This window comes from Tubulanus polymorphus, chromosome 4, assembly GCF_964204645.1.
Source record: "Tubulanus polymorphus chromosome 4, tnTubPoly1.2, whole genome shotgun sequence".
NCBI classification, from domain to species: Eukaryota; Metazoa; Nemertea; class Palaeonemertea; order Tubulaniformes; family Tubulanidae; genus Tubulanus; species Tubulanus polymorphus.
In genome coordinates this window covers 19,689,129-19,710,510 of record NC_134028.1, presented here as the reverse complement: position 1 = coordinate 19,710,510, position 21,382 = coordinate 19,689,129, and the positions used below count along the sequence as shown (strand labels likewise).

At 37.4% G+C, this 21,382-nt stretch overlaps 1 protein-coding gene across 1 annotated transcript; it reads left to right on the top strand.

Moving 5' to 3' along the window:
- Positions 1–5,246: 5,246 nt before the first annotated feature.
- LOC141904378 (uncharacterized) lies at positions 5,247–21,138 on the top strand. The gene is made up of 26 exons (XM_074792962.1): positions 5,247–5,399; positions 7,378–7,537; positions 7,740–7,915; positions 7,992–8,108; positions 8,230–8,338; positions 8,744–8,853; positions 9,009–9,056; positions 9,761–9,934; positions 10,333–10,527; positions 10,617–10,700; positions 11,602–11,846; positions 11,923–12,034; positions 13,136–13,305; positions 15,536–15,680; positions 15,943–16,020; positions 16,101–16,171; positions 16,253–16,448; positions 16,610–16,735; positions 16,827–16,993; positions 17,474–17,534; positions 17,623–17,691; positions 18,433–18,606; positions 20,026–20,094; positions 20,176–20,286; positions 20,667–20,782; positions 20,861–21,138. Exons 1-26 carry the CDS (start codon positions 5,247–5,249, stop codon positions 21,057–21,059), a joined length of 3,435 nt encoding a protein of 1,144 aa, XP_074649063.1. The 3' UTR covers positions 21,060–21,138.
- The last annotated feature ends 244 nt before the right edge of the window (positions 21,139–21,382 follow it).

Sequence of the window (21,382 nt, the reverse complement as noted above, 5' to 3'; positions counted from 1 at the left end):
CCTGGTCACGGCACCAAAATGTCGTGAAAGGTTCGATTCGACCAGAGGGGACAGATCCGAGAGAAAGAAGCAACACGTCTGGTTACTACGAAACCTTGGAAGTGACTGATTTTATTTCACATAGATGGAGAATAAACATAAACAAGATGTCATCCACAGTAAATATATAAACACAAACCAGATGAGCGGCTTAGTAACCGAACTTTCGAAACAAATATATATATATATATATATATATATATATATATATATATATATATATATATATATATATATATATATATATATATATATATATATATATATATATATATATATATATATATATATATATATATATATATATATATATTCCTTGGAATACTCAAATTTAGCCACAATCGCGCGCGGTTTATTTTCTGTCCCATTTTCTTCTTTCCAAGACGATGCGAACGCGCAAATTGAATCGAATTGACTGTCGCTTTTTCGAATTTTAGATCGGTAACGCAGTACTCGGTATCTTCCGGATCTGACCTTTTCTCAATTCCGTAGAAAATGAGGTTGTCTCTCATACTCCCCCACTGCTGTTCGAAGTAACTCATGATCTTTGGAGACGATCTCCTCGTGTTGCACCACGACTTCCTCTGGGTTTCAGACTTAGTATCTCAACATTTCGTTTTCTCTCTTTAGCTGAATTACGTCTCCGTGACAGAATTCCAGAGACTGTTTCACTTCGGTTAGATCCTTCTGGGGTACGTCTAACTGCTGCAACTTCGAGAGCTGCAACACGATAGAGTCCAATTTGCTGTACATGTCATCCTCGAATTGATTCGGCGATGAAGTCGTAGTGTTCGTGGAACCGGCCTTCGATGCTGGTACGCGGCCGATGTCGCGGGTTTTTTCTGCTCGATTATTTGTTTTAGTTGCTGCCTGCTGCTGCTGCTCGCCATGATTTTTACTAATGGATTTTTGAGTTTGAAACAGAGCGCCGAAAACACGTCCGTACTCAGCGATGTCCGGTCAGCAATTTAGCAACAGTATTTTCCAATAACTAATTACTGTTACTGTATATCTCCATATGGCGTAGATGATCAGCGCTTCAAGATCTGTCACCAAAACACAAACTCTTCTGCCGTTACGAATATAACTTTATTTCGTTCGGCAAACAAATATAGTTTTCGGCTAGCTGGTTTATCCCTGTCACGTAGGTTCCAAAACTGATATCATGAGTATCGCCACCTTAAGTCGAGATCTCAAACTAATTCTAATATAGAGTATCGCCCTCTATAGTACTGATACTGAACTGAATGACGCGTTCGCACGACGTCTTGAGCTGAAGTAAAGAAATATTTCCCGTGACCTTTATGGAACCTATTTCATTTCATTTATTGAAATCTATGTCGATTAGAAAGGATTCTTTTGTCCACAGTCTCAAGGTTTGTTTGAGAGAAAGGTAAAGTGGTTTTTGCCGTTACATTTAAATGTATTGCATATAAAGAACAGGTTCATTTGTTGTATATTCATTTGTTGAAGTGCAGTAAAATATATTAACTGAAATTCATTTAATGCACCTGTATTTAAGCAGCTGGTTCTAGACCTACTCCTGGAAATAATAGTTCGTACGCTCTCTGAAATTACTCGTGAGCTGTGGAGGGATTTAGTATTGAAAACTTGCTTAAAACATTCGTATTGTGAAAAGCTAACGTTATCAGAAACCAGCACGGATTAGAATGTTAACGTAGGGTTATTGAACAATTAAATAAATCCGCGAGTGAAGAGAAGATGAAGTCATTCGCTAAACAAGGAGCCATAGTTTTACAAGCTGTCAGGTGGCAGGGCTCCCTCAGTAAACAACAGCGCCACCTAGCGCCACTACAAGGGGATATAGTTTATAGTTTGAGAAACCATTATTTCGCTGTAAGTATTACACCGATAATCAATTTGGCTACAATAGGTAACTAAACAGCTGATACTACGCATCAGGAACTCAGGGCCGTGTTTGGTGGGGGCAGTTTCCCCCAGACATTTTGGAAAAAATGCCCGTTTTACAAATGGTTCATTCGCCAATAATCTAGTCAGATGCATGTTGCACAACTATGGAACATAATTATTACGTCATTAATAATCGGAAGTAAAAAACTTTATCAATTTATGAAAATAGATATCAAATACCACAAATACAGGTGTGTCTCCATGCATGCATATAATTATTTAGGATTCCAGGACCTTGTGCGTAGACGTCGCATGTCGCAATTTCATACTGCATGTTTCACACGGTCGGAATCCTTACTCTGACAGGGGAGGTGGGAGTGTATTTGCTCTGATTAACCCCAGCCGTTCACGTTTATCTGTATTCAAGCGGGGAATATATATCTCCTCGCTTTCTCACAAAGATAACAGATGAAATGAAGGTATCCTTGCTGTTTAGAATTATATATTACATGCACAGTTATACCTCGATTAAGAAAAACATCTTAAAAAACATCCTTTCGCAATTAAAAACTTTTTACATAATGAACATCGGGGCGCATCATCAGGAAAACATCGTAGGCTATAGAATAGGAATCAAATCACATGCGACATTTACGGTTCATACTACGATACCAATCGCTGTAGATCGATTCGTAAATAGACATCGCCATTGCACTGTACGCCGCGTTTAATGCATATATCGCCGTACGTAAATAATTGAATAATTGTCTTATTCCATCGCATGGAAAAAATGGTCAGCAATTTTTTGTTGCGATGGATCTTTATTCCTCCCATTTTTCTTTTACCGTTAACTCAATTCGTTTCGGTGTCGGTGCCATCTAATAGAATATTTTAATTACCGTGCCTTACTGGAGGGCGACACAGTGAGGCTCATCGGACCGATGAACGAAGTCTTCGGTATAGTTTTATGATGGCGAATCGTAATATGATTAAGGAACGAGTTACTCAACTTTAACGATAGCGGTAAATCGGGAAATATTGTAATAGATTATTTGGATAGGATTGTACCAGGAGATTACGTTTGCGGTGGCGGTATGCGAGGGGCGGTAAATCGGGGTTTTTTCTGTACATTTTAGATACGAATGTTCAATTTCCCATGCAATCCAGGCGGTAGGCAAGGTTGGCGGTGAAGGGGGGGCTTTAAATCGAGGTTTGACTGTAATGATAAATATTGTTACACTCTTTTAGTTTATCTATTTTTGTACGTATTGATTATGATTCATTCAGAAATAAAGTTGATAAAATGAAATGAAATGACAATTTCCAAATGTCTGGGGGTTTTACAACTTGTCGTCAAATCAATCCAAATCAACTCCGTAACGAAAAGTCTCATCGGCGCGGGAAAATATGTCTGTGACGTCATTTTGTATTGCTGTGATGCGAGGCATTCGCGGAACGATGTCTCCATTTCACATCTCGATTTGACATCAGAACGGGTAATAATAACGAATTAAACTACTTTTTAAATGGAAAGGGTCTTCCGTACGTTTATGTAAGTTCAAACCCGTAACACAGATATTTCTGTGAAATGGAACTTTAGCGCACATGTTTTTCGTTCTATCTAAAGAAAAATGAATGACGGATGTATTGTCTCATGCTCAACCCGCTGACGTCTGAGTTATTGATGCCAAAGAACTCAATAAAATACTTTTAAAATACTTTTCAACTCCATACATTCAACTCCATGGGCCGGTTGTACAGTTACGGCGTTTAGACTTAAGACTAGTCTATGGCCAATTTATTGCTATAGCCAATCTAACCACTTAAGATTGGTTTCAAGATTTAAGACCACTTTTGGACTTAAACCACGAATGTGCAACTTGCCCTTTTACGTATATATGGTACGGAGGTTTTTTTTCGTTACGGAGTTGATTGAAATGCTCCTCCCCCACTATTATTTTCTGACGGATTTTAAGAGTAACTTTGATCCAAATAAGTTTGCTCAACTGTGGGGATGATTGATATGCCCCCTCCCCTTTAAGTGATCTTAAATTCGAGCCCCATATGATCCGGTAAGTTTGTTTAACTTGAATACGCTTTATGAATTGGATTGTTAATGCTGTAGCTCACCTCATCAATGACAATTGGTTCAATATTTGCTCTAAAAGGTCTTTTAGAATGAATTGAATACATATTTCTCTTACATTTGAACAATTTTCAATTTTTGATAGAAGTTCCGTCTCAGCTCCGTAACTGGCTCAACTCCGAATGATTCAATTGCGTTTTCTCTTTCAAACAATCAAATAAACCCATGATGAAATACCCTTGAAATGTAAATAAATACTACTTTGTATATACATACCAAAATTACTATTTTTGCAAGTGAAACTAGATGCCTATTGATAAATTATAGTAAAATCATTTTGTTGCTTAGCACCATCGGTAGGGGTCATAACATCTCTAAAGTGTATGGAAACTTGACAAAATATAAGATTTTTGAATTTGGAATGAATTAAGCATAATATATTTGTGCTAGAAATACCTTATTTTCGAGAGTTTCCATTAGTAACGTTATGCCTCATGGCCGTTACGGAGTTGATGTTTAACCTGACATGTCATGAATTATGAGGATAGAAGCTGCATTAAGGCAGTTGTAAAAGCATCGCTGCTGAATTCAAAATAGCAAGGGACATTTTTCAGCCCAAAAAAAAAACAAATCTGGAGTTTTAAGGAACGAAGTCAAGTTTTCAATTCCATTCATGGAAATGACAAGATTATCGGAGAATGACCCAAATGTCATTATATCCTATACAACAGCCCTAGCTACCGCCCTTGATAGCATAATCAATTCAATTCATCTTCAGTAAGAGTAAAAAGGAAAATCATGAGTCACTCACGCCGAACTTTTACTGAGACAAATTAAGACGCTTGCCTCATCTGCCTCGCCTGCGTCACCTGCCGCGCCTGCCTCACCACCCTCGCCTGCTACATGAATGACATTTCTTTCTATCTTAAAAATAGATTAATAAAACGCATATATTCAACATATAACAGGGTCTATTATTGACTTACAGTTAGGTAACAGTTAGGTAACAGGTGATATATACATATATTCCAATGTATTTATTTCGCTTGAGAGAACTTTCGACAGAATTTCACAATACACCGGCGGTTGCCACATTTCAATTTATACATGTATTGTACATGTTTGATGTACCCCTGGGTTTTACAAATAGTACAGTAATAAGGCTAGTACTAATCTTTAACAACTGCGAGACCTACTGACTGAGCTAAAAACAGTTCTGATCATATGTACATCAGAAATATTTCTAAAAATGGCTTACGATTTATCAGACTTAGATAATCGCTGTTGGAGACAAGCTAAATACATATTTCGAGTTTCGAACAATGTTAAAAGATATAAAGTATCAGAGGATAACGCAGGACCTATACACTATGACGTCACATATGATATACGAGCCTATGATGTAAGTATCCACATAGAAGTATCCACATGTAAGTATCCAAATCAGAATGCATTTTACGCAGAAATCAGGCTTCAGGCAATATATAATAAATTCAATTATAATCAGCATTAATAAATTAATTAATTAGTTTACAAATGTTTGAGCCATGCTGCTGATGGAACGCCTTACAAATGATTGTTGGGAAGATATGATTTGTTTGTGCAAAGTCTTAGCAATGCTGTGTGAATGAATAGAATCGAATTGATTGTAAGTGTTTATGAAGAAATAGATATATGGATATATGTGAAGTTATTTCATTGTTTAAAAACCGTGATTCTGATATTCAATCATTAGAGTCCATTTCCTACATAGCGGTTATTCGTTGAAAGTAGGTTTATGAATATTATCCCAGGTGTATCATTATTACCGATCCTTACAGCTTTTAAATTCCAGGTCAAAATTTTATACCCAATGAACCCGTCAAGACGCGTACGTACTAAAACCTCGGATCAATTCATTACAGTTTCTAGTGAATATTTGAGAACAAATACATATTAGGCCTGCAATAAAATTTGAATGAATTTTTTCGAAATTCACCTGTTAGTTCAATAAGTTTAATATTTGATTTACTGAAATCACTAGACCACGAATATGTTCTTCAATGCCCATAAAGTCCTTGTGACCTTTCATTTCGCCTAAACTTGTGGTGAAACTATTAATAAATTTCCTCTGATAGTTTCACCACGGATTCAGGTTTAGTTTCAAGTAGTAAAATCGATCGTACTGCGGATCATCGCGCCATATTACAAATATATAAATACATGTAGTTCAAACGCGGTTCACGAGGCAATAAATTAGTGGGAGAAAGGGAGAGATGGAGGGGGAGAGAAATTCAGAGAAAATTCTACCCAGCTGCTACTCGAGGAAGGAGGGTGAGTTGTGAGGAAAGTATTGCTACTAATGATACCTTCATAAAACAAACACTGCAGTAACGTGAGTAAAGAGTCTCAGAGACTGCTGGAAGGGGGCTCGACGCGTTACCAGAACATCAGATCAGATCCCAGAGTGCTGGACGTTTAGCAGATATAGTCTAGTGTCTCGAATTCGGGTCGCAATTCCATATGAGATGTACAGTAAAAATGTCATTATGTTCGGAGATCTTTCAGAGGCAGATCGTTTTAAACATACATTTATCAAAGTAAGTTTATTCATTTACTGAATTAATTGCAGTTGGAATTTTTAAGAAATATCCTGAATACGGTTTTTATACATAATGCCACTGTTTCCATCCGACTCGAATGATCAGGACATAAGTAGTTATTCAAAGTGGATGGAGTCAGCTAGTTAGGCCTACATTGGCTCAAATAGTTTGATAAAGAATGAATCGACTTGATTGATTCGAAGTGTAGCTTCGTTGTCAAAGTCGAGAACTCGATATTTCATTATTCATCATTTTCCGGGTTATTTAGCGGTCGTGTGTTTTAGTATATTTTTTGTTTCAATAAATCATCGTTTTTTATACTTTTGATCAGTAAATAGTGGGTTTCATTATATCGTGCGCCCTCCACGTCGAGTGTGGCTATTCTACTACTACGTACTTCATCTTGTCTGTCGGTGGACTTTTTATCTAGATGATATAACGAAAATATGATTTGAGAGGGTCAATATGGGTTTGTGTGTATTCTTTGGTTTGATAGATATAATATATGCACATGTGTGTATGTAGTATAAGACACATTGTCCTGTAAAACACAGGTCAACCTATAAGCGTGGACATAAACTATAATCTAGTTCATGGACATATAAACTAGACGATTATAGTTTATACGTATGTATGTGAAGAAACAGTTAGCAGAAAATGGAATGGAGAAAAAATGCACTTTCTTCAGATGTTAGCATACGTCGAAAGTGTATAAAACATCAAATGAAATAGTAAACATTTCGTTGATTATTTACATTGAAGTATCTAACTCTGCGCGGTGGAATTGATTATTTGCAGGCGGCTCGTGAAGGATTATTAGATGTACTAAAATCACATATAAAAGAGAATCCAGCAGCAATAGATTCAATCGAACCACAATCTGGATTATCAGCTCTACATCATGCAGCCAGATACAATCGAGTTAAAGTTGTGGAATACCTACTCGAGAATGGAGCCAGTAAGTTATATAGGAATTGATTACTTTCATATCTCATTTTCGGTAAAGGGTATTCCAATTATTTCGATTATACATAAAATAGCCTGTACTAAGTTTGATATATTTTGAATACACAGTAGATTATGAATACTTTACTTAAGTAAATTAATGATGATTTGTTTGTGATATGTTAATTACTTTCTCTCTGTGACGTCACACGCAGACCCGGATGTTCGCGGTAATGAGAATTCGACCCCGTTGATGTTAGCTAGTAAATATGATTGCCGTGAAGTGGCGCAAATTTTATTGAAATTCAAGGCTAATGTGATGGCAGTTGATGCTAAAGGTAAAACTGCTTTTCACGTGGCAGCTAGGAGAGGTTTTCAGCGAATGGTTCAGGTATTGTATAAAAAGTCTCAGGCAGTGACTCTGTCATTTGAGATAGTTCGTAATTATTGATTTTCTAATTTGCTAGATTTTATTGGAATCCAAAGATCAGGGTATAACCAACGCTAATGTTACCGACGATGATGACAGTACGCCCCTCCACGAGGTGGCACTGCATGGTAGTCCAGAGACCTGTAAGATCCTGGTAGGTCAATCATTGATGAGCTCGTGAAGCATTACTGCTATTTGATTCACTCATGGACTCTAAATAGGAATCAGTTTTAGAGTTCATGATTCAATCTAATTGATTCACACTTCATTTATAGTTGGATAAAGGCGCTAATCCGTTGGCTAAAGATATCAATGATATGACGCCATTGATGTTAGCATCAGGTGAAGGTCATCCAGAAGTAATGAGATTATTGATCGATGCAGGTACAAACTCCCGGCCCACATAATAAAACTATAAAACCACTAAATACTATAAACGCAGTCTCAAATGTTTTTTGCTTTAAATGAACTTGAATAAGCTATTTTCATCCATCTACACACTGTCGATTCGATTCCAACGATATATATTTGCAATTCAAGTCTTTTGAAACAGCAGCCTGTTTGAATAAGCTTTTGTTCCGGATCGTGCCGTTCCTTCAAGGAGGCGCATATTTTCGTCCATGCTAGAGACATCACCATCTTACTAGAACACATAGGGGCCCTATCGAAAAGCGCATTTATTCATATATGCGAAATGTAATTATGAACAAATAAGCACAACGTTGATATAGAGAAAAATGTCATAGTTTTCCAAGGATTCATTTTTGAAGATTTTTAATTATGTTTCAGTAACTGATTCGAAAGATTATAAACCGGAGAATAAATGTTTTTATATCGGTAAAAAAGACAATGAAGGCAATACTAGTTTACATTACGCTGTACAAAACGGAAATTTAGAGGTCAGTATGCAATGTAATGTGCAAATTTCAACATCAGTTTGACCTTAGTTTTGTTGCTGTTTTTTTATTGAATCTCGCTGATGTTCCATTCCGATGATTTCGAACAAGTTCGTCCCTACATTCTGCTGATTCTATTTTGACATTACATTTTGTAGTGTGGTAGGCTACTACTGAATGAAGGTGCCGATGTTAATGTTAGAAAGGTACGCATGAAATATTCTCATTGATTTCACTCAAATTATTTGTGTTTTATTTCATTCTTAGCTTGTAGTTTTCTGGAGCTGTATTTCATTAATGCTTTATGTGTATCAGTTGTATAGTTATTGCATGTATTTACGAATGTATTCTATAGGGAAGTGATTTGGAATTAACTACTTTAAATGAAACCACGGTAAGTTTGTAAATGCTTCCGTTTTTAACCTGACAGCTGGCATCTCCTAAGCCCCTCAACAGAGTTAGTTTTGCGCACTCTCTACGGCTCATGCATATATAACTACTTTTATATCAAAGGGCAATGATTTATTCCTAACAAGATCGTTTTTACATTTTTACTACAGTAGCTGCACAATCCCCCGCTCTACATACACCCCCCCCCCCATGTCTCATCTTTACAACTACAAAAAATCCGTAAATAAGAAGATTCAAAACATCGCTGGGTTAACATCCCCCCTACTGAGAATTTGAGGCAGGGAAACACTTTACTTCTATCAACCCCACTTCCTATCCCCACCACCACCACCATAACTTCGACTTGCTTGCTGTGGAATAAATACAACTGGAATATAAAAACGATAAAAGGGATTTCAACCCAACAAATGATACCCAAGGTTAAAAAACAGCGATAAATGTATCGTGAGCTTAATAAGACAAATCGTCATTCATGTCTATGTTAATTAATTTTTCACAGGCGAATCTAATGAGCCCGTTACATATCGCAGCAGTGAACGGATTCTCTGAGTTAGTTCAGTTGCTCCTGGATTGGAAAGCGGAAATAGACCCTCGTGATTGCGAACAAATGACTCCTCTTCATAAAGCGGCTATGTATGATCGTGTGGATATCATTAAAATACTCATGGATCAGGTAATTCACGAAATCAGGCGTCTTGTCAGTTGTTTATCAAACACCAACCAAGGGTATACCAAAAGAAGATCAAATGGCAATCAGTCCGGGCTCTACACTTCATAACCACAATAGTTCAGCTGAATAATTGTATTGAACACAGGCTACGTAGTTATGTCGAGATCCACGAGACTGTTTTCTTCCGTCAGTTGGGGTTCAACCACCTCTCTCCCTGGTTGAACGTACACGCAATTATCTCTCCTAGGTTGAACCACATCTGTGGTGTACCCACGTGCTGTCTGGACAGGTGGGATAATTATGAATCATGAAGGAATTTACTTGTACAGCGCATGAATAATTGGGTGCTATTAATGCGTTTTGCAGGGAGTGTGATGTTAATTATCCATTGTTCGTTGTAGGGAGCGGATATCAATGCTAAAGACATCAATAATCTAGGTCCGTTGCACGTGGCATGTTGGAAAGGTCAGACGGAAGCTGTTGAGTTTCTATTGGATAACGGAGCGCAAATCAATTCATTAGATACATCTTTAAAAACATGTCTTCACTGGGCTGTAGAAGGTGAACATAGTATGACTGTCATGTCTATATTAGCCGTAAGTTTATGGAGCCTGGTGGTATTTGAGGGGGTCGGGCGGCGGGGAATGTTTCTCTAACCGATGCAGTGTATTTATGCATTTTGCAGAAGAATGGTAAATCGATTTTAGACAGAAAAGATAGGAACGATCAAACTGTTTTACACTACGCCGCGTATGTGGGCAATAATTCGGTACGTGTTTTATCAGTATCCCACTGTCCGCTCCTTTAATGCAGCAGTCAAACTGCTGACTGTACGCACCCCTTCGGGCGATTACCTTTTCAATGTCGAAGCCTAAACACATTTTTTCACAAATGTCGAATGTTTGTCTATTGATGGTTCAGACATGACACCCTAATTCATTACCGATGACAAATGTCTGGGGTACTGCCACAGGGGGTGGCGACGCCTGGACGAACGGCTTTTTGGGAAAACGGTGAATGTCTATCGAACGTCTAAGGGTGTGAACAGACAGCAGGTTGATGGCAACCAGTCTAGCCCCCGATATATTGATGGTGTACTAAGGGAGCATCTCAAAATTTCGATAGCTACTTCAATTAGAATAACTCGCGGAAGGAGGTTGGGTGGATTCATCACGACTGCCGAACTATTAAAACCTATTAAGACTGTTATTCTAATTGACAGATCTATTGAGATTTTGAGATGCTCCCCATCCACGAAAAAACAATTATCAAAAACAAAATATGAGCATATCTAATTATAGAATAATCCCCAAAATTCGCAATTGTAATTGTTGTTTCGAAACGCCAATATCGATAACATACTGCACATCTACTCGCACGGGACCTATAGCTATCAAAGTACATAAACATTATTGTAACGGTATTTACGGCGACAAAAAAACGAACGGAATTCGTTTGACTTTAATTTTGTTTATAATCTTATCTATTTTCTGCTTATCAAAATTAAACATTTTCTGGAAAAGATTTATTTCAAACATTTGAAAAGAGTTGAATTTTAACTCTATACTGTACTTTGACAACTGTCCCGATGATAGACTTAAACCATATTTTCTGAGGGGATCGAATCCTGGGGCGAGCTGTTCAAAATATGTTATTTATTCGATGTTTAGTTGTTACGGATTCTACTGGAAGCTGGTGCTGACGCTAGTGTTAAAGATACTGACGAGAAAACTCCGTTGCACATCGCGGCTGAATCGAATAATTTAGCTTGCGCTGAGAGTTTAATAGAAGCTAGCAAATCGGAATTAAACGACGATGACATCGATGGCCGAACTCCGCTCTTATTGGCTAGTATTAACGGGCATCGTCACGTGGTTAAAGTATTGCTGTCTTTGGGGGCAGATACATCATCAAAGTAAGTATCAAACTTTCTTAGATCAATGGAAAAGTATGTTAGAATTAATCAAAAATCTCTATAATTGATTTTATAGAGATGATAGCCGCTGTACTGCATTGATATTAGCCGCTCACTATGGCAACACCCCGACTATGATCACATTGTTAGATCATCATGCTAATGTAAATGATGGCGATAAAGTAAAGGTATGTTAATCATATGTCACGTGGTCTGATCACCGCATGCGTAAAACACTCGTTTTGTTTGTTTGCTTATCTGTTTGTTTATTACGCATACACGACAAGCTGTATGACCACTTGCCTGATTAGAACTAAATCCACTCACAGGCGCGGATCTAGACTATCGCACATGCAGCACGTGCGGTAGTCGCAGTTTTCAAATGCCCTTGAAAATTTTTTGTTTCGGGAAAAAAGTAAAGAAAAGGGCACACAATTTGTGCGCCATAAAAAATAATTGCCTTTCTGTACTAGGTCTAAAGCAAAATGTGAATGAAATAAATTGCCAAAAATCATAAAAGGCAATCTAAGGCATTTTTTACTCAAAAGGGCACTATTCTAAAAGAGACATTATTGTTGCTAAAAAAGGGCAAATTTCGCCAAAAATCTAAAAAAGGCACAATCAAATCGAATGCAAATTAATGGCATGATACCAATGAATGCACTCAAACTCAAACTCGCTCGCTGGGCATTAAATACTGGCCCTTTTCAAAGTTGGTGCCCTTTTTTCACTGTGCTGTAGTCACTGTATGGCCCTAGATCCGCGCCTGACTCGGCCATGCGCTCTTTAGGCTGGCTTATGTCGAAAAGCAACGCGACGCCTACTGACTCCTACCGACGCAACCGAGAGCAACTGCGATCGCAGCCCAGATGTCGACTGCGCTCCGATTCCCCAGCAACTGCGGCCGATTAGCGGGATATGAGATCCTCCCAGTTGCTTCCCTGCTTATGTCGGTTACGATTACTGGCAACTGCAACGGCTCAGATGGTCACGTGACCGAAGATCTAGAAACGAAATCGGTAGAATTATCGTGTGAGCCGCCATCTTTATATGATGTCACTCGCACATTATATTCAAAACAGAATAAGAAAGATAAAGATCTTAAATAAATAGCTTTTCTAATAGAAATATATTTCTTAATTATTCAAAATAATTCAAATTTATTCTCAAAATGCTTATCACGCGACCATCTGAGCCGTTGCAGTTGTCAGTTCGGAGCGCAGTCGACACAAGCTGGGCTGCGATCGCATCCGTCACAAGTGAATGTTGTACATGTTTGTATTTTGTAGAACACCTCATTACATCACGCCTGTTCGAGTAATCACGCTGATGCAGTTCGGTTACTATTAGAACGCCATGCTGACGTCACATTGAGGAATTCGCACGGCCATTCGCCACTAGACGTCGCAATAAACAGCTTAGCCAATGAGGCTGCATTGGCGCTACTTAAACATAAAAGGTTTTTATCATTTTGAACATAGTTTGCAAATTCATATTCTGACTATTAGGTCTTATACACCACCCATAATTTCCTCGGTGGACAGGTTGCTGGTGAAAAACAGTGAGAAGCAACGCATCTGATTGGCTCAATGTATATATAGACTGTCGGAACAAAAATAAACCAAATATACTATCCTTACCGGATCGATCGACCCCTTGTGTCGTATAGCCGAAATAACACGATTAACACGTTCCCAAATGTTTTGATACTTTCTCAGTTTTTATCAAAAATATTGCCAACTGGTGCGCGAATAAAGCGTTTAGAAGTATAATTGACACGTTTGTACGATTTTACGCTGTAAATTTATCATTTTTCAGGACTTAAGGACCAGAAATTGGCAATATTTTTGATACAAACTGAGAAAGTATCAAAACATTTGGGAACGTGTTGATTGACGTTACACTTACACATTTTGACAGTAAACTATGCCATTCCATGAAAGTACTGACGAACAAATAGACGAAACGCTGATTTTTCATATAGTCAGCAGTCATCTTGGTTCCATCAGTTCTCGTTCGTATATGGGTTGGTTTTTAGGAAAATATTGACATGTTATAACTTAGTCTTGATGTTCGATATTGTAAGCATTACCGGGACATATCGCCTGGACATATGCCTGTACATGGAATTGGGCTTACCCGGTATTGTTCTCCCCAACAATATTGAAACTGAGCTGAATTATGATACCTTATATTATATCAAATACAACATTTCAAATTGAAAATTAAGCATTTTTTGTGATCACAATCAATACCAAAGTTGTAGATCATGATGCGTTCCTATGAAATGGCGATTTAAAAAGTCATTTGTTTTGCATACATTAACCAGGGGGCGTTGAATTGTTGTTTTTCAATTCATATTGGGATCTATGCGTATTTTGTTATCAAATTCAATTGCAAAGTTGTAGCTTCTTATATGTCCCATGATTGTAGCAAATTTCAAGGTCATCGTTTCTGTATACGTTCCCTAGGGGCGTTGAATTTTCAAATTGTCATATGTTCAAACATTTTATGGTGTCCCTAGCCCTAGTTAATTATGTAACAATGATGCGTTTTTCCAACAGTTAGTGTTGACTTTATAGTCGAACAAATCAATCAAAATCCTACCAAACAAATAAACAACATTGTTAATCCCTATATCAAGATCCAAAACAATATATTAGACGGGTTTTTGGGATAAGTCGATTGTTACGCACTCAGTGGCCCGTCCGTGTTAGTTTCCTCAGTTCTCGTTCATATTCGGAGATTGTATACAATAACCTAGTCTGTTATGACACGTTCTACGATTCTGGTGGAAATCAAGGTCATTGGTTTCCCCATACGTCCATCAAGGGTGGTCAAATTGAGAAATTACATAGTATTTCCAATTTATTGAGGCTCATGCATATTTCTTTCACATTCATCAACTGCAAAGTTGTACGTACATACTTAGCTTATGACTTGTTCTATAATTTAAGATAAGTTCATTCAAACCTGGCATGGGAAGTTAAATGAATACAGAAAAAAGTTACATTTTACAGAGAATCAAAATCAATGTTCTAAAAAGAAACATATTTAAGACTGATTGATACGAATTTAGCTAAAATACGAATGAGTAGCCATACATTTTCTTAATCGAAACGGGGAGGTGGCAAAGACCTCCAGTGGAGAGACAACAGAGGAACTGTAGATTTCGCAATGGAAATGATCTTGAAGATGAATATCATTTTATTCTAAAATGCCCTATAGATTTCACGATTTACGAAAGAAATTTATAAAACCTTATTATTATAGATATCTATCTGTACATAGATTTATTCACGACACGATAGTTATTGAGCATAAAGAATGAGAACGAATTTTCCCTGGAGCTTTGGTTAGTTTGTGCTTTCAAACGAAAGAAATATCGCAAGTATAGGGCAGCTTTCGTTTCTGACTAAAAATGTAATTGGGATAGTGTTGAGAGGTACGTCGGGCGCGAAACCCAATTCTAATTAGATTGAAAAAAGTCATAGAATATTCGTCATGATTAGCTTATTTTTCTCTGAAATTAATAAAAGTTAAGAGCACATTGTTATTGATTTTGAAAACTGTATCTTGTACTGGTCATGCAGTCTATGGTCAATACTTTGAAATGGTCTAGCGTATCAAGAATACACCCTGCACCCCTAACTGGTGCCCCTGATAATGTGATTGTTTATATATTGTAGTTGGAGAAAGTCAATGTGTATCAGGGATAAGAATGAATATACACCGATGCAGAGACTGATTGAACGTTTACCGGAAGCAGCTAAAGTAGTAATGGACCACTGCGTCCGCGCATCAACTGATGATCATGAGGATAAAAATCTTGAGGTATTTCACTGTACACCTCACCACCCTCCTCCTCCCGTGATGCTCTCCCTGTCCTATTCAGGGGTGGCTTTCGGGGGTGTGCGTGGGTTTTCTAAATTAAAAAATTGCTCTTACAAAACATTTGGCTTCTCAGACACGTGCACTTCTTTTCAAAATTCCTGGATGCACCCCTGCTACTAATTTACGATTTATAGATAGTCTACACGACCTACCTGCCCCCGCCTCCCGTCAGAATAAAACTATAAAGATTCACATTTTTCAGGTGACATTTGATTACACGTTTTTAGATCCGGGACCTGATGATCCGATGTGTCAAAAACAAAGATGGTTTGCTATGAATGTATGTAGAACATTCAGTCCTATCATTTACTAATTATTTGCCTATGATTTACTCATTGTTTACTGATTGTTAATTAACAGGCAATGGTAAAGGTTAAATCCACGGATCTATTATCTCATCCTCTCTCCCAGAATCTACTCTCAGTTAAATGGTAAGTCTATCATAGCCATATCTATAATGTGTTCGGAATGGAATGACTTGTACAAACATCCATATTCTGCTTAAATTTCAGGGTGAAATGTGTTCGGTATCTCTTCTACAGTAATCTGTTATTCTATGTGATGTTTGTATTGTTATTGAATATCTACACGGCTCATGTCGTTGGTTCTCCTATAAACACAACTCTATTCGACGAAGTCAATCATTGTCCAATTTACCTCAATGAAACTGAAATGTTGAACTCCACATTAGTGGATTTTTACATGAAGGTAAGATATATCCAATTTTCCTACTTTCATGAATGATTTGGTGTTTCAATTCTAATGAGGATTTCGATATTTTAGAATGACACAATCTTTGTATTTGCCTTGCAAATAGTTTGACATTTAGCTATTTATTAATCAAAGAATTGATATGTGATATTTGACAGAATGGTCAGATGACGTGGGAAATGCGTCAGGATCATGATTATACTTTTTTCGCTGTTGTTGATGTTCTGTTGCTGGTGATGATAGTCACGTTCTTCGTACGCGAGGTTTTCTCACTAATTAGACAGGTAAAAAATCGCTCCAAATAACGTTTATTAACGACAATTAACGTTTTTACCAAAGAATGTTTCAATATCTATCGATAATCTCTATTTGTAGAAAATGTCGTATTTCCTTGATGTGTATAACTACCTGGTGCTAGCGCTATTAATCAGTACTTGTGGATATATATTTCCACCAATGACTAAACCGTGTTTGATGCAGTGGAGATGTGGATGGATCGCTATGTTCCTCAGTTGGTTTAATTTCATCATGTACATGCGCAGGTAAAACCACCACCCCTCCTCCCCTCGCTTCCTCCCTCTCCTCCGAATATTGTCAACCAGAAGTAACATCATATGAATGGATTGACATCAACACAATCGAAACCTCGAGCGGCTCCTCAGCCGATGAGTTTGAATCAGCGATGATGCTGCCATTCAGATCACAATGCAATCCGGGCAACTTTAAAGTGTGGAAAAATAGATACGGAGAGCACTAATATTTTTCAAGAGGGGAGCAACGTATTTCATAGAAACCTTAGACACAACCATGAAACATAAAGTAGGACATATACTATGGCGGCACTCTCACGATGAACAATTCAAGAGAGGTACTTTAAGTATCTACATCACAAAGGACACTACGGATGAATGAATGCATGAATTTATTTTGCACTGAAATACCTTTTTGATGGCAAATAATGATAGATTATGAATAGAACAGGCTGTTATATGTATTTGAATGTTTAAATTTTCTATTCACAGGGTTGATTGGTTGGGAATTTATCTGATAATGTTCACGGCAGTTTTTAAATCAGCGATAAAGGTAAATGTGACTGGGTTGACATCCCAACCCACAGTGTGGGGTATATATTGTCACTTAACATCTATATCCTCATATCTCTGTATTTCAGATGTTGGTTATTGTGTTCTTTTTTATTTGTGCATTCGGAAGCGCATTTTACATCGTTATGGGAAAATTGGTAGGTTGTATCTCAAACCGAACCGTCCCTCCTCACTTGGGAGCTCTGTGTCTGGGTTGTGTTGCATCCTCTACCGCCCCTCACTCTGATTGATATATTCTATATTTTCAGGCTGTATTCTCTGATTATATCAGTAATGTTGTGTGTATCGCTGTGAATACAATCGGTGAAATCAATTACATCGATAATTTCGTCGATGTTGATTTGGGGCCATTTGTACATGACGCAAACATTTTATTATTAATGTTTGTCATATTGATGCCTATAATTATCATGAATTTGCTGGTAATTACATTATAAACAGCCTGCTAGTCGTGCTGACCTCTGTAAAGCAAGAAAACACGTCCAACCAATTTAAATCAAACCAATCGAATAACTCCTAGTGTTTCATATTGGTGTTTTTGATTTATTTCAATTGGATTTCTTGTTTTTGCGCATGGCTGCATGCCCATTTTTTACACTTTATCGGATTGTTGTGTTTTTTGTTTTGGAGTTGGCGCATAGGTGCAGCAGCAGCAACATTATTTAATGATAATCCAGGCTTAATTTCTTCGCTTAATTATGCAAATCCCGGCCTGAGCTATAGATAATACCAAACGATCATGCATAGATGGACATGCCTTTAGTGTTGCCACAGCGACTCGGGGTGAGGGGTGGCGGAGAGATAATTGAACCCACGGGGGGCTCGATATACCGGGATGAAATGTATGTGTATGAATATATAATGATGTGTATTTTCAGCCGGTATTTGAGACGTTTGAAGAAAACACGGTGACTGTAATGATTATGACTCTAGGCGAAATCAATTATATGGATAGTTTTGTACACTCAGACTTGGGTCCGTTCAAACACGATGGTTTTATTCTATTAGTTGTATTCGTTATTGTGATGCCCATCATGATCATGAATCTATTGGTATGTTCATAACTACGACCGCCAGAACCATCTGAACCATTACACCTAAAACCATCTGAACCACTTTACACCACTTTACACCAAAACCTGAACTACCTTACATCCAGAACGACCTCACCATTCCTTAACCCACGGTTAACTCTTAATTTGGAATGTTTAATAATGGAATGTGTTTGGAATGCCCGTTTAACACCATGCTGCGATGCTTATATGCTTTTAGCCAATTGATGACCCAATAAGTCGCAGCGGGTTGTTGCATTTCACTTTTCCATCCGTCCATAGGCGGAATCCGGTTCGGAAATTTCAACGGATTGTCTCCATATTTTGGTTTATACGATCATCCACATCTGCAGTCCTTTCCCAAAGTTCAGCCTGAAATCTGAGACCAAATAGCTCACTAAAAGGATTTGTATTTTTCTGAATAAGAAATCGTGGTGGGTAGGCCTATTCTTTGATCTTGACATACCAGATCAGACGATCGAGTTTTCTGATCAGTCAATGTTGCACGCAATGAATAATCAGTCCTCAATCGTAGATGGAAAACGGTTTTTGAAGGAAAAAATCGAAAGGTTTTAACTCATCATCTTGACATTTCATAATTGTTATCACTGTCATAGGATTCATCTCCTCACATGGAATTGAGGTTACCCAGTTTTTTTCTAATATTTGTAGCTCGTGAAATTTACGATAGAGGTTGGTTCCAAAGCCATTAAGTGTCTGTTTATAATCACCAGGGGGGCGTTGAATAACAAAATTTCCATATACATTGGTACTTAGTGATATGCTATGAAAACAATTAATTGCAAAATTGTGGCACGTGTCATTTCCTACGATTGTGCTATTCCAAAGTGATTGGTTTTTTTATTCGATCACGGGGGCGTTGAATAGTGGAATAAAATGGTATTATGTATATTTATTCGTATCTGTAGGCATATGTTTCTAACGACAGTCAAGTGTAGAATCCTAGTTAAGAGGAAAAGTTCTATTAGTATTGATTTATTTGTTCACCATAGAGGGTGATGAATATTCAAATTGTCAGATTGCAAGCATTTTATCAAGTGGGCATATGATGTCCCTGGACCCTTAGTTTTGATTTAGTTAGAATATATATATATATATATATATATATATATATATATATATATATATATATATATATATATATATATATATATATATATATATATATATATTGTGTTTTGAGACAATTTGATTTGGGTTTTGTTAAACTGCATGGTTCTAGTTTACATACGTGCATTTCTACTTCAATTATACATAGTAGAATATATACATTGTAATATCATATCGTTCATAGATCGTGATAAATTGAATTTTTATATTTCAAATTTTATGATTAAAAGTTAAATCGATGTAAATGATTAAGAATGTCGTTATGAATGATTCTGTATTTGTTTGTAGGTCGGTATCGCTGTGGGTGACATTGATAAAATTCAGAAGAATGCATATTTTAAACGTCTAGCCATGCAGGTAAATCCTCCACCGCGCCGCCCTCCCTCGATCATAATCAACTGGATAGAAATTATGATAAGATGTTTGTTCTGTTTTTAGTTCCAGATGATCAGTGATATTGAAACCACATTTCCTCGTTCACTTCAGAGAAAAGTACATTTCAAAACTCACACAATCAGACCTAACTCCGACATGTCTTGTTTCTCGAGGGTAACTACAAACTCTCTCAGTATCGAATACATTAAGATTAACTGATACGGGTCCTGGACCTTTTTTAGTCGCAGTTTTTAAACAGTTTTTAGTCAATATTCTGACTTAAGAGTCAAGTTACTGTAAATGAACTAATTCTAACAACTCTGCAACTGGGCCGTTCTTGCTATCTAATTGAAAATTCAAATCTTACGCGAATTGTGGAACCAGTGCTGAACATTGAGCTGGGCCGCGAACCGTAGTTGCGACGGAACTGAGCCGTGATGGAATTCTGGGCCTGGATGGAACTGCGTCAATGTGAAACTCGGTCTGGATGGAACATAGTCGTTTCTGTACACCCTCATTAGCTGTTAAATGATTTTTATTTAAATTTCATCTAGTGTCGAGCTCAACTTTTCGGTACAACTAAATCCACACGATTCATACAGGAAGAGGATGAGGTTGATAGTGATAGATTAAAATCAATTGTCCAAGAAATGGCGTCACAGAAAAACAGGTACAAATATCACATACAAACCTCGCTCGTAAATCTGATGCTTAATTAAGCAATAACATTTATTAAATCGATTTATAGATTACGAGGTTTACAACGATTACTAGAGAAACAAGGGCTCATTATTCAACAATTAGGTCGTAAATTCGAACTGGAGACGAGGGATGTGCAACAAGATCGCGCGGAGAAGGATTCGTACATTCTCTCAGAAATAGGATTCGATCCAAAACCCTCCCCGTCTGACAGAAAACCCTTGATGCGAGCATTAGTTGATGTTTAGATTGCAGCAGCAGTCGATGCTGTTTGTTTTTAAAATGATTTCTATCCCGGGTATGTTTTTAATCGTAGATTTTAGAATAAATTTTTACCAGATAAGAAGAAAAATAGATAAGATTCGGTCGTTATTGTGGTCATAGATTGAGGAAACATCTGAAAGAAACGTCGAATATCTTGGTTGGAAGGATAAGACGACAAGACCCGTAACTTTAAGTCGATTTATTTATCAATAGAACAGAAAGAGCCCGAGTGAACTGTTGCACATGATGATTGATTTCTTGAAAAACTGTGGCACATAAGGACATGATTTTTTAAATCCACGGCCAG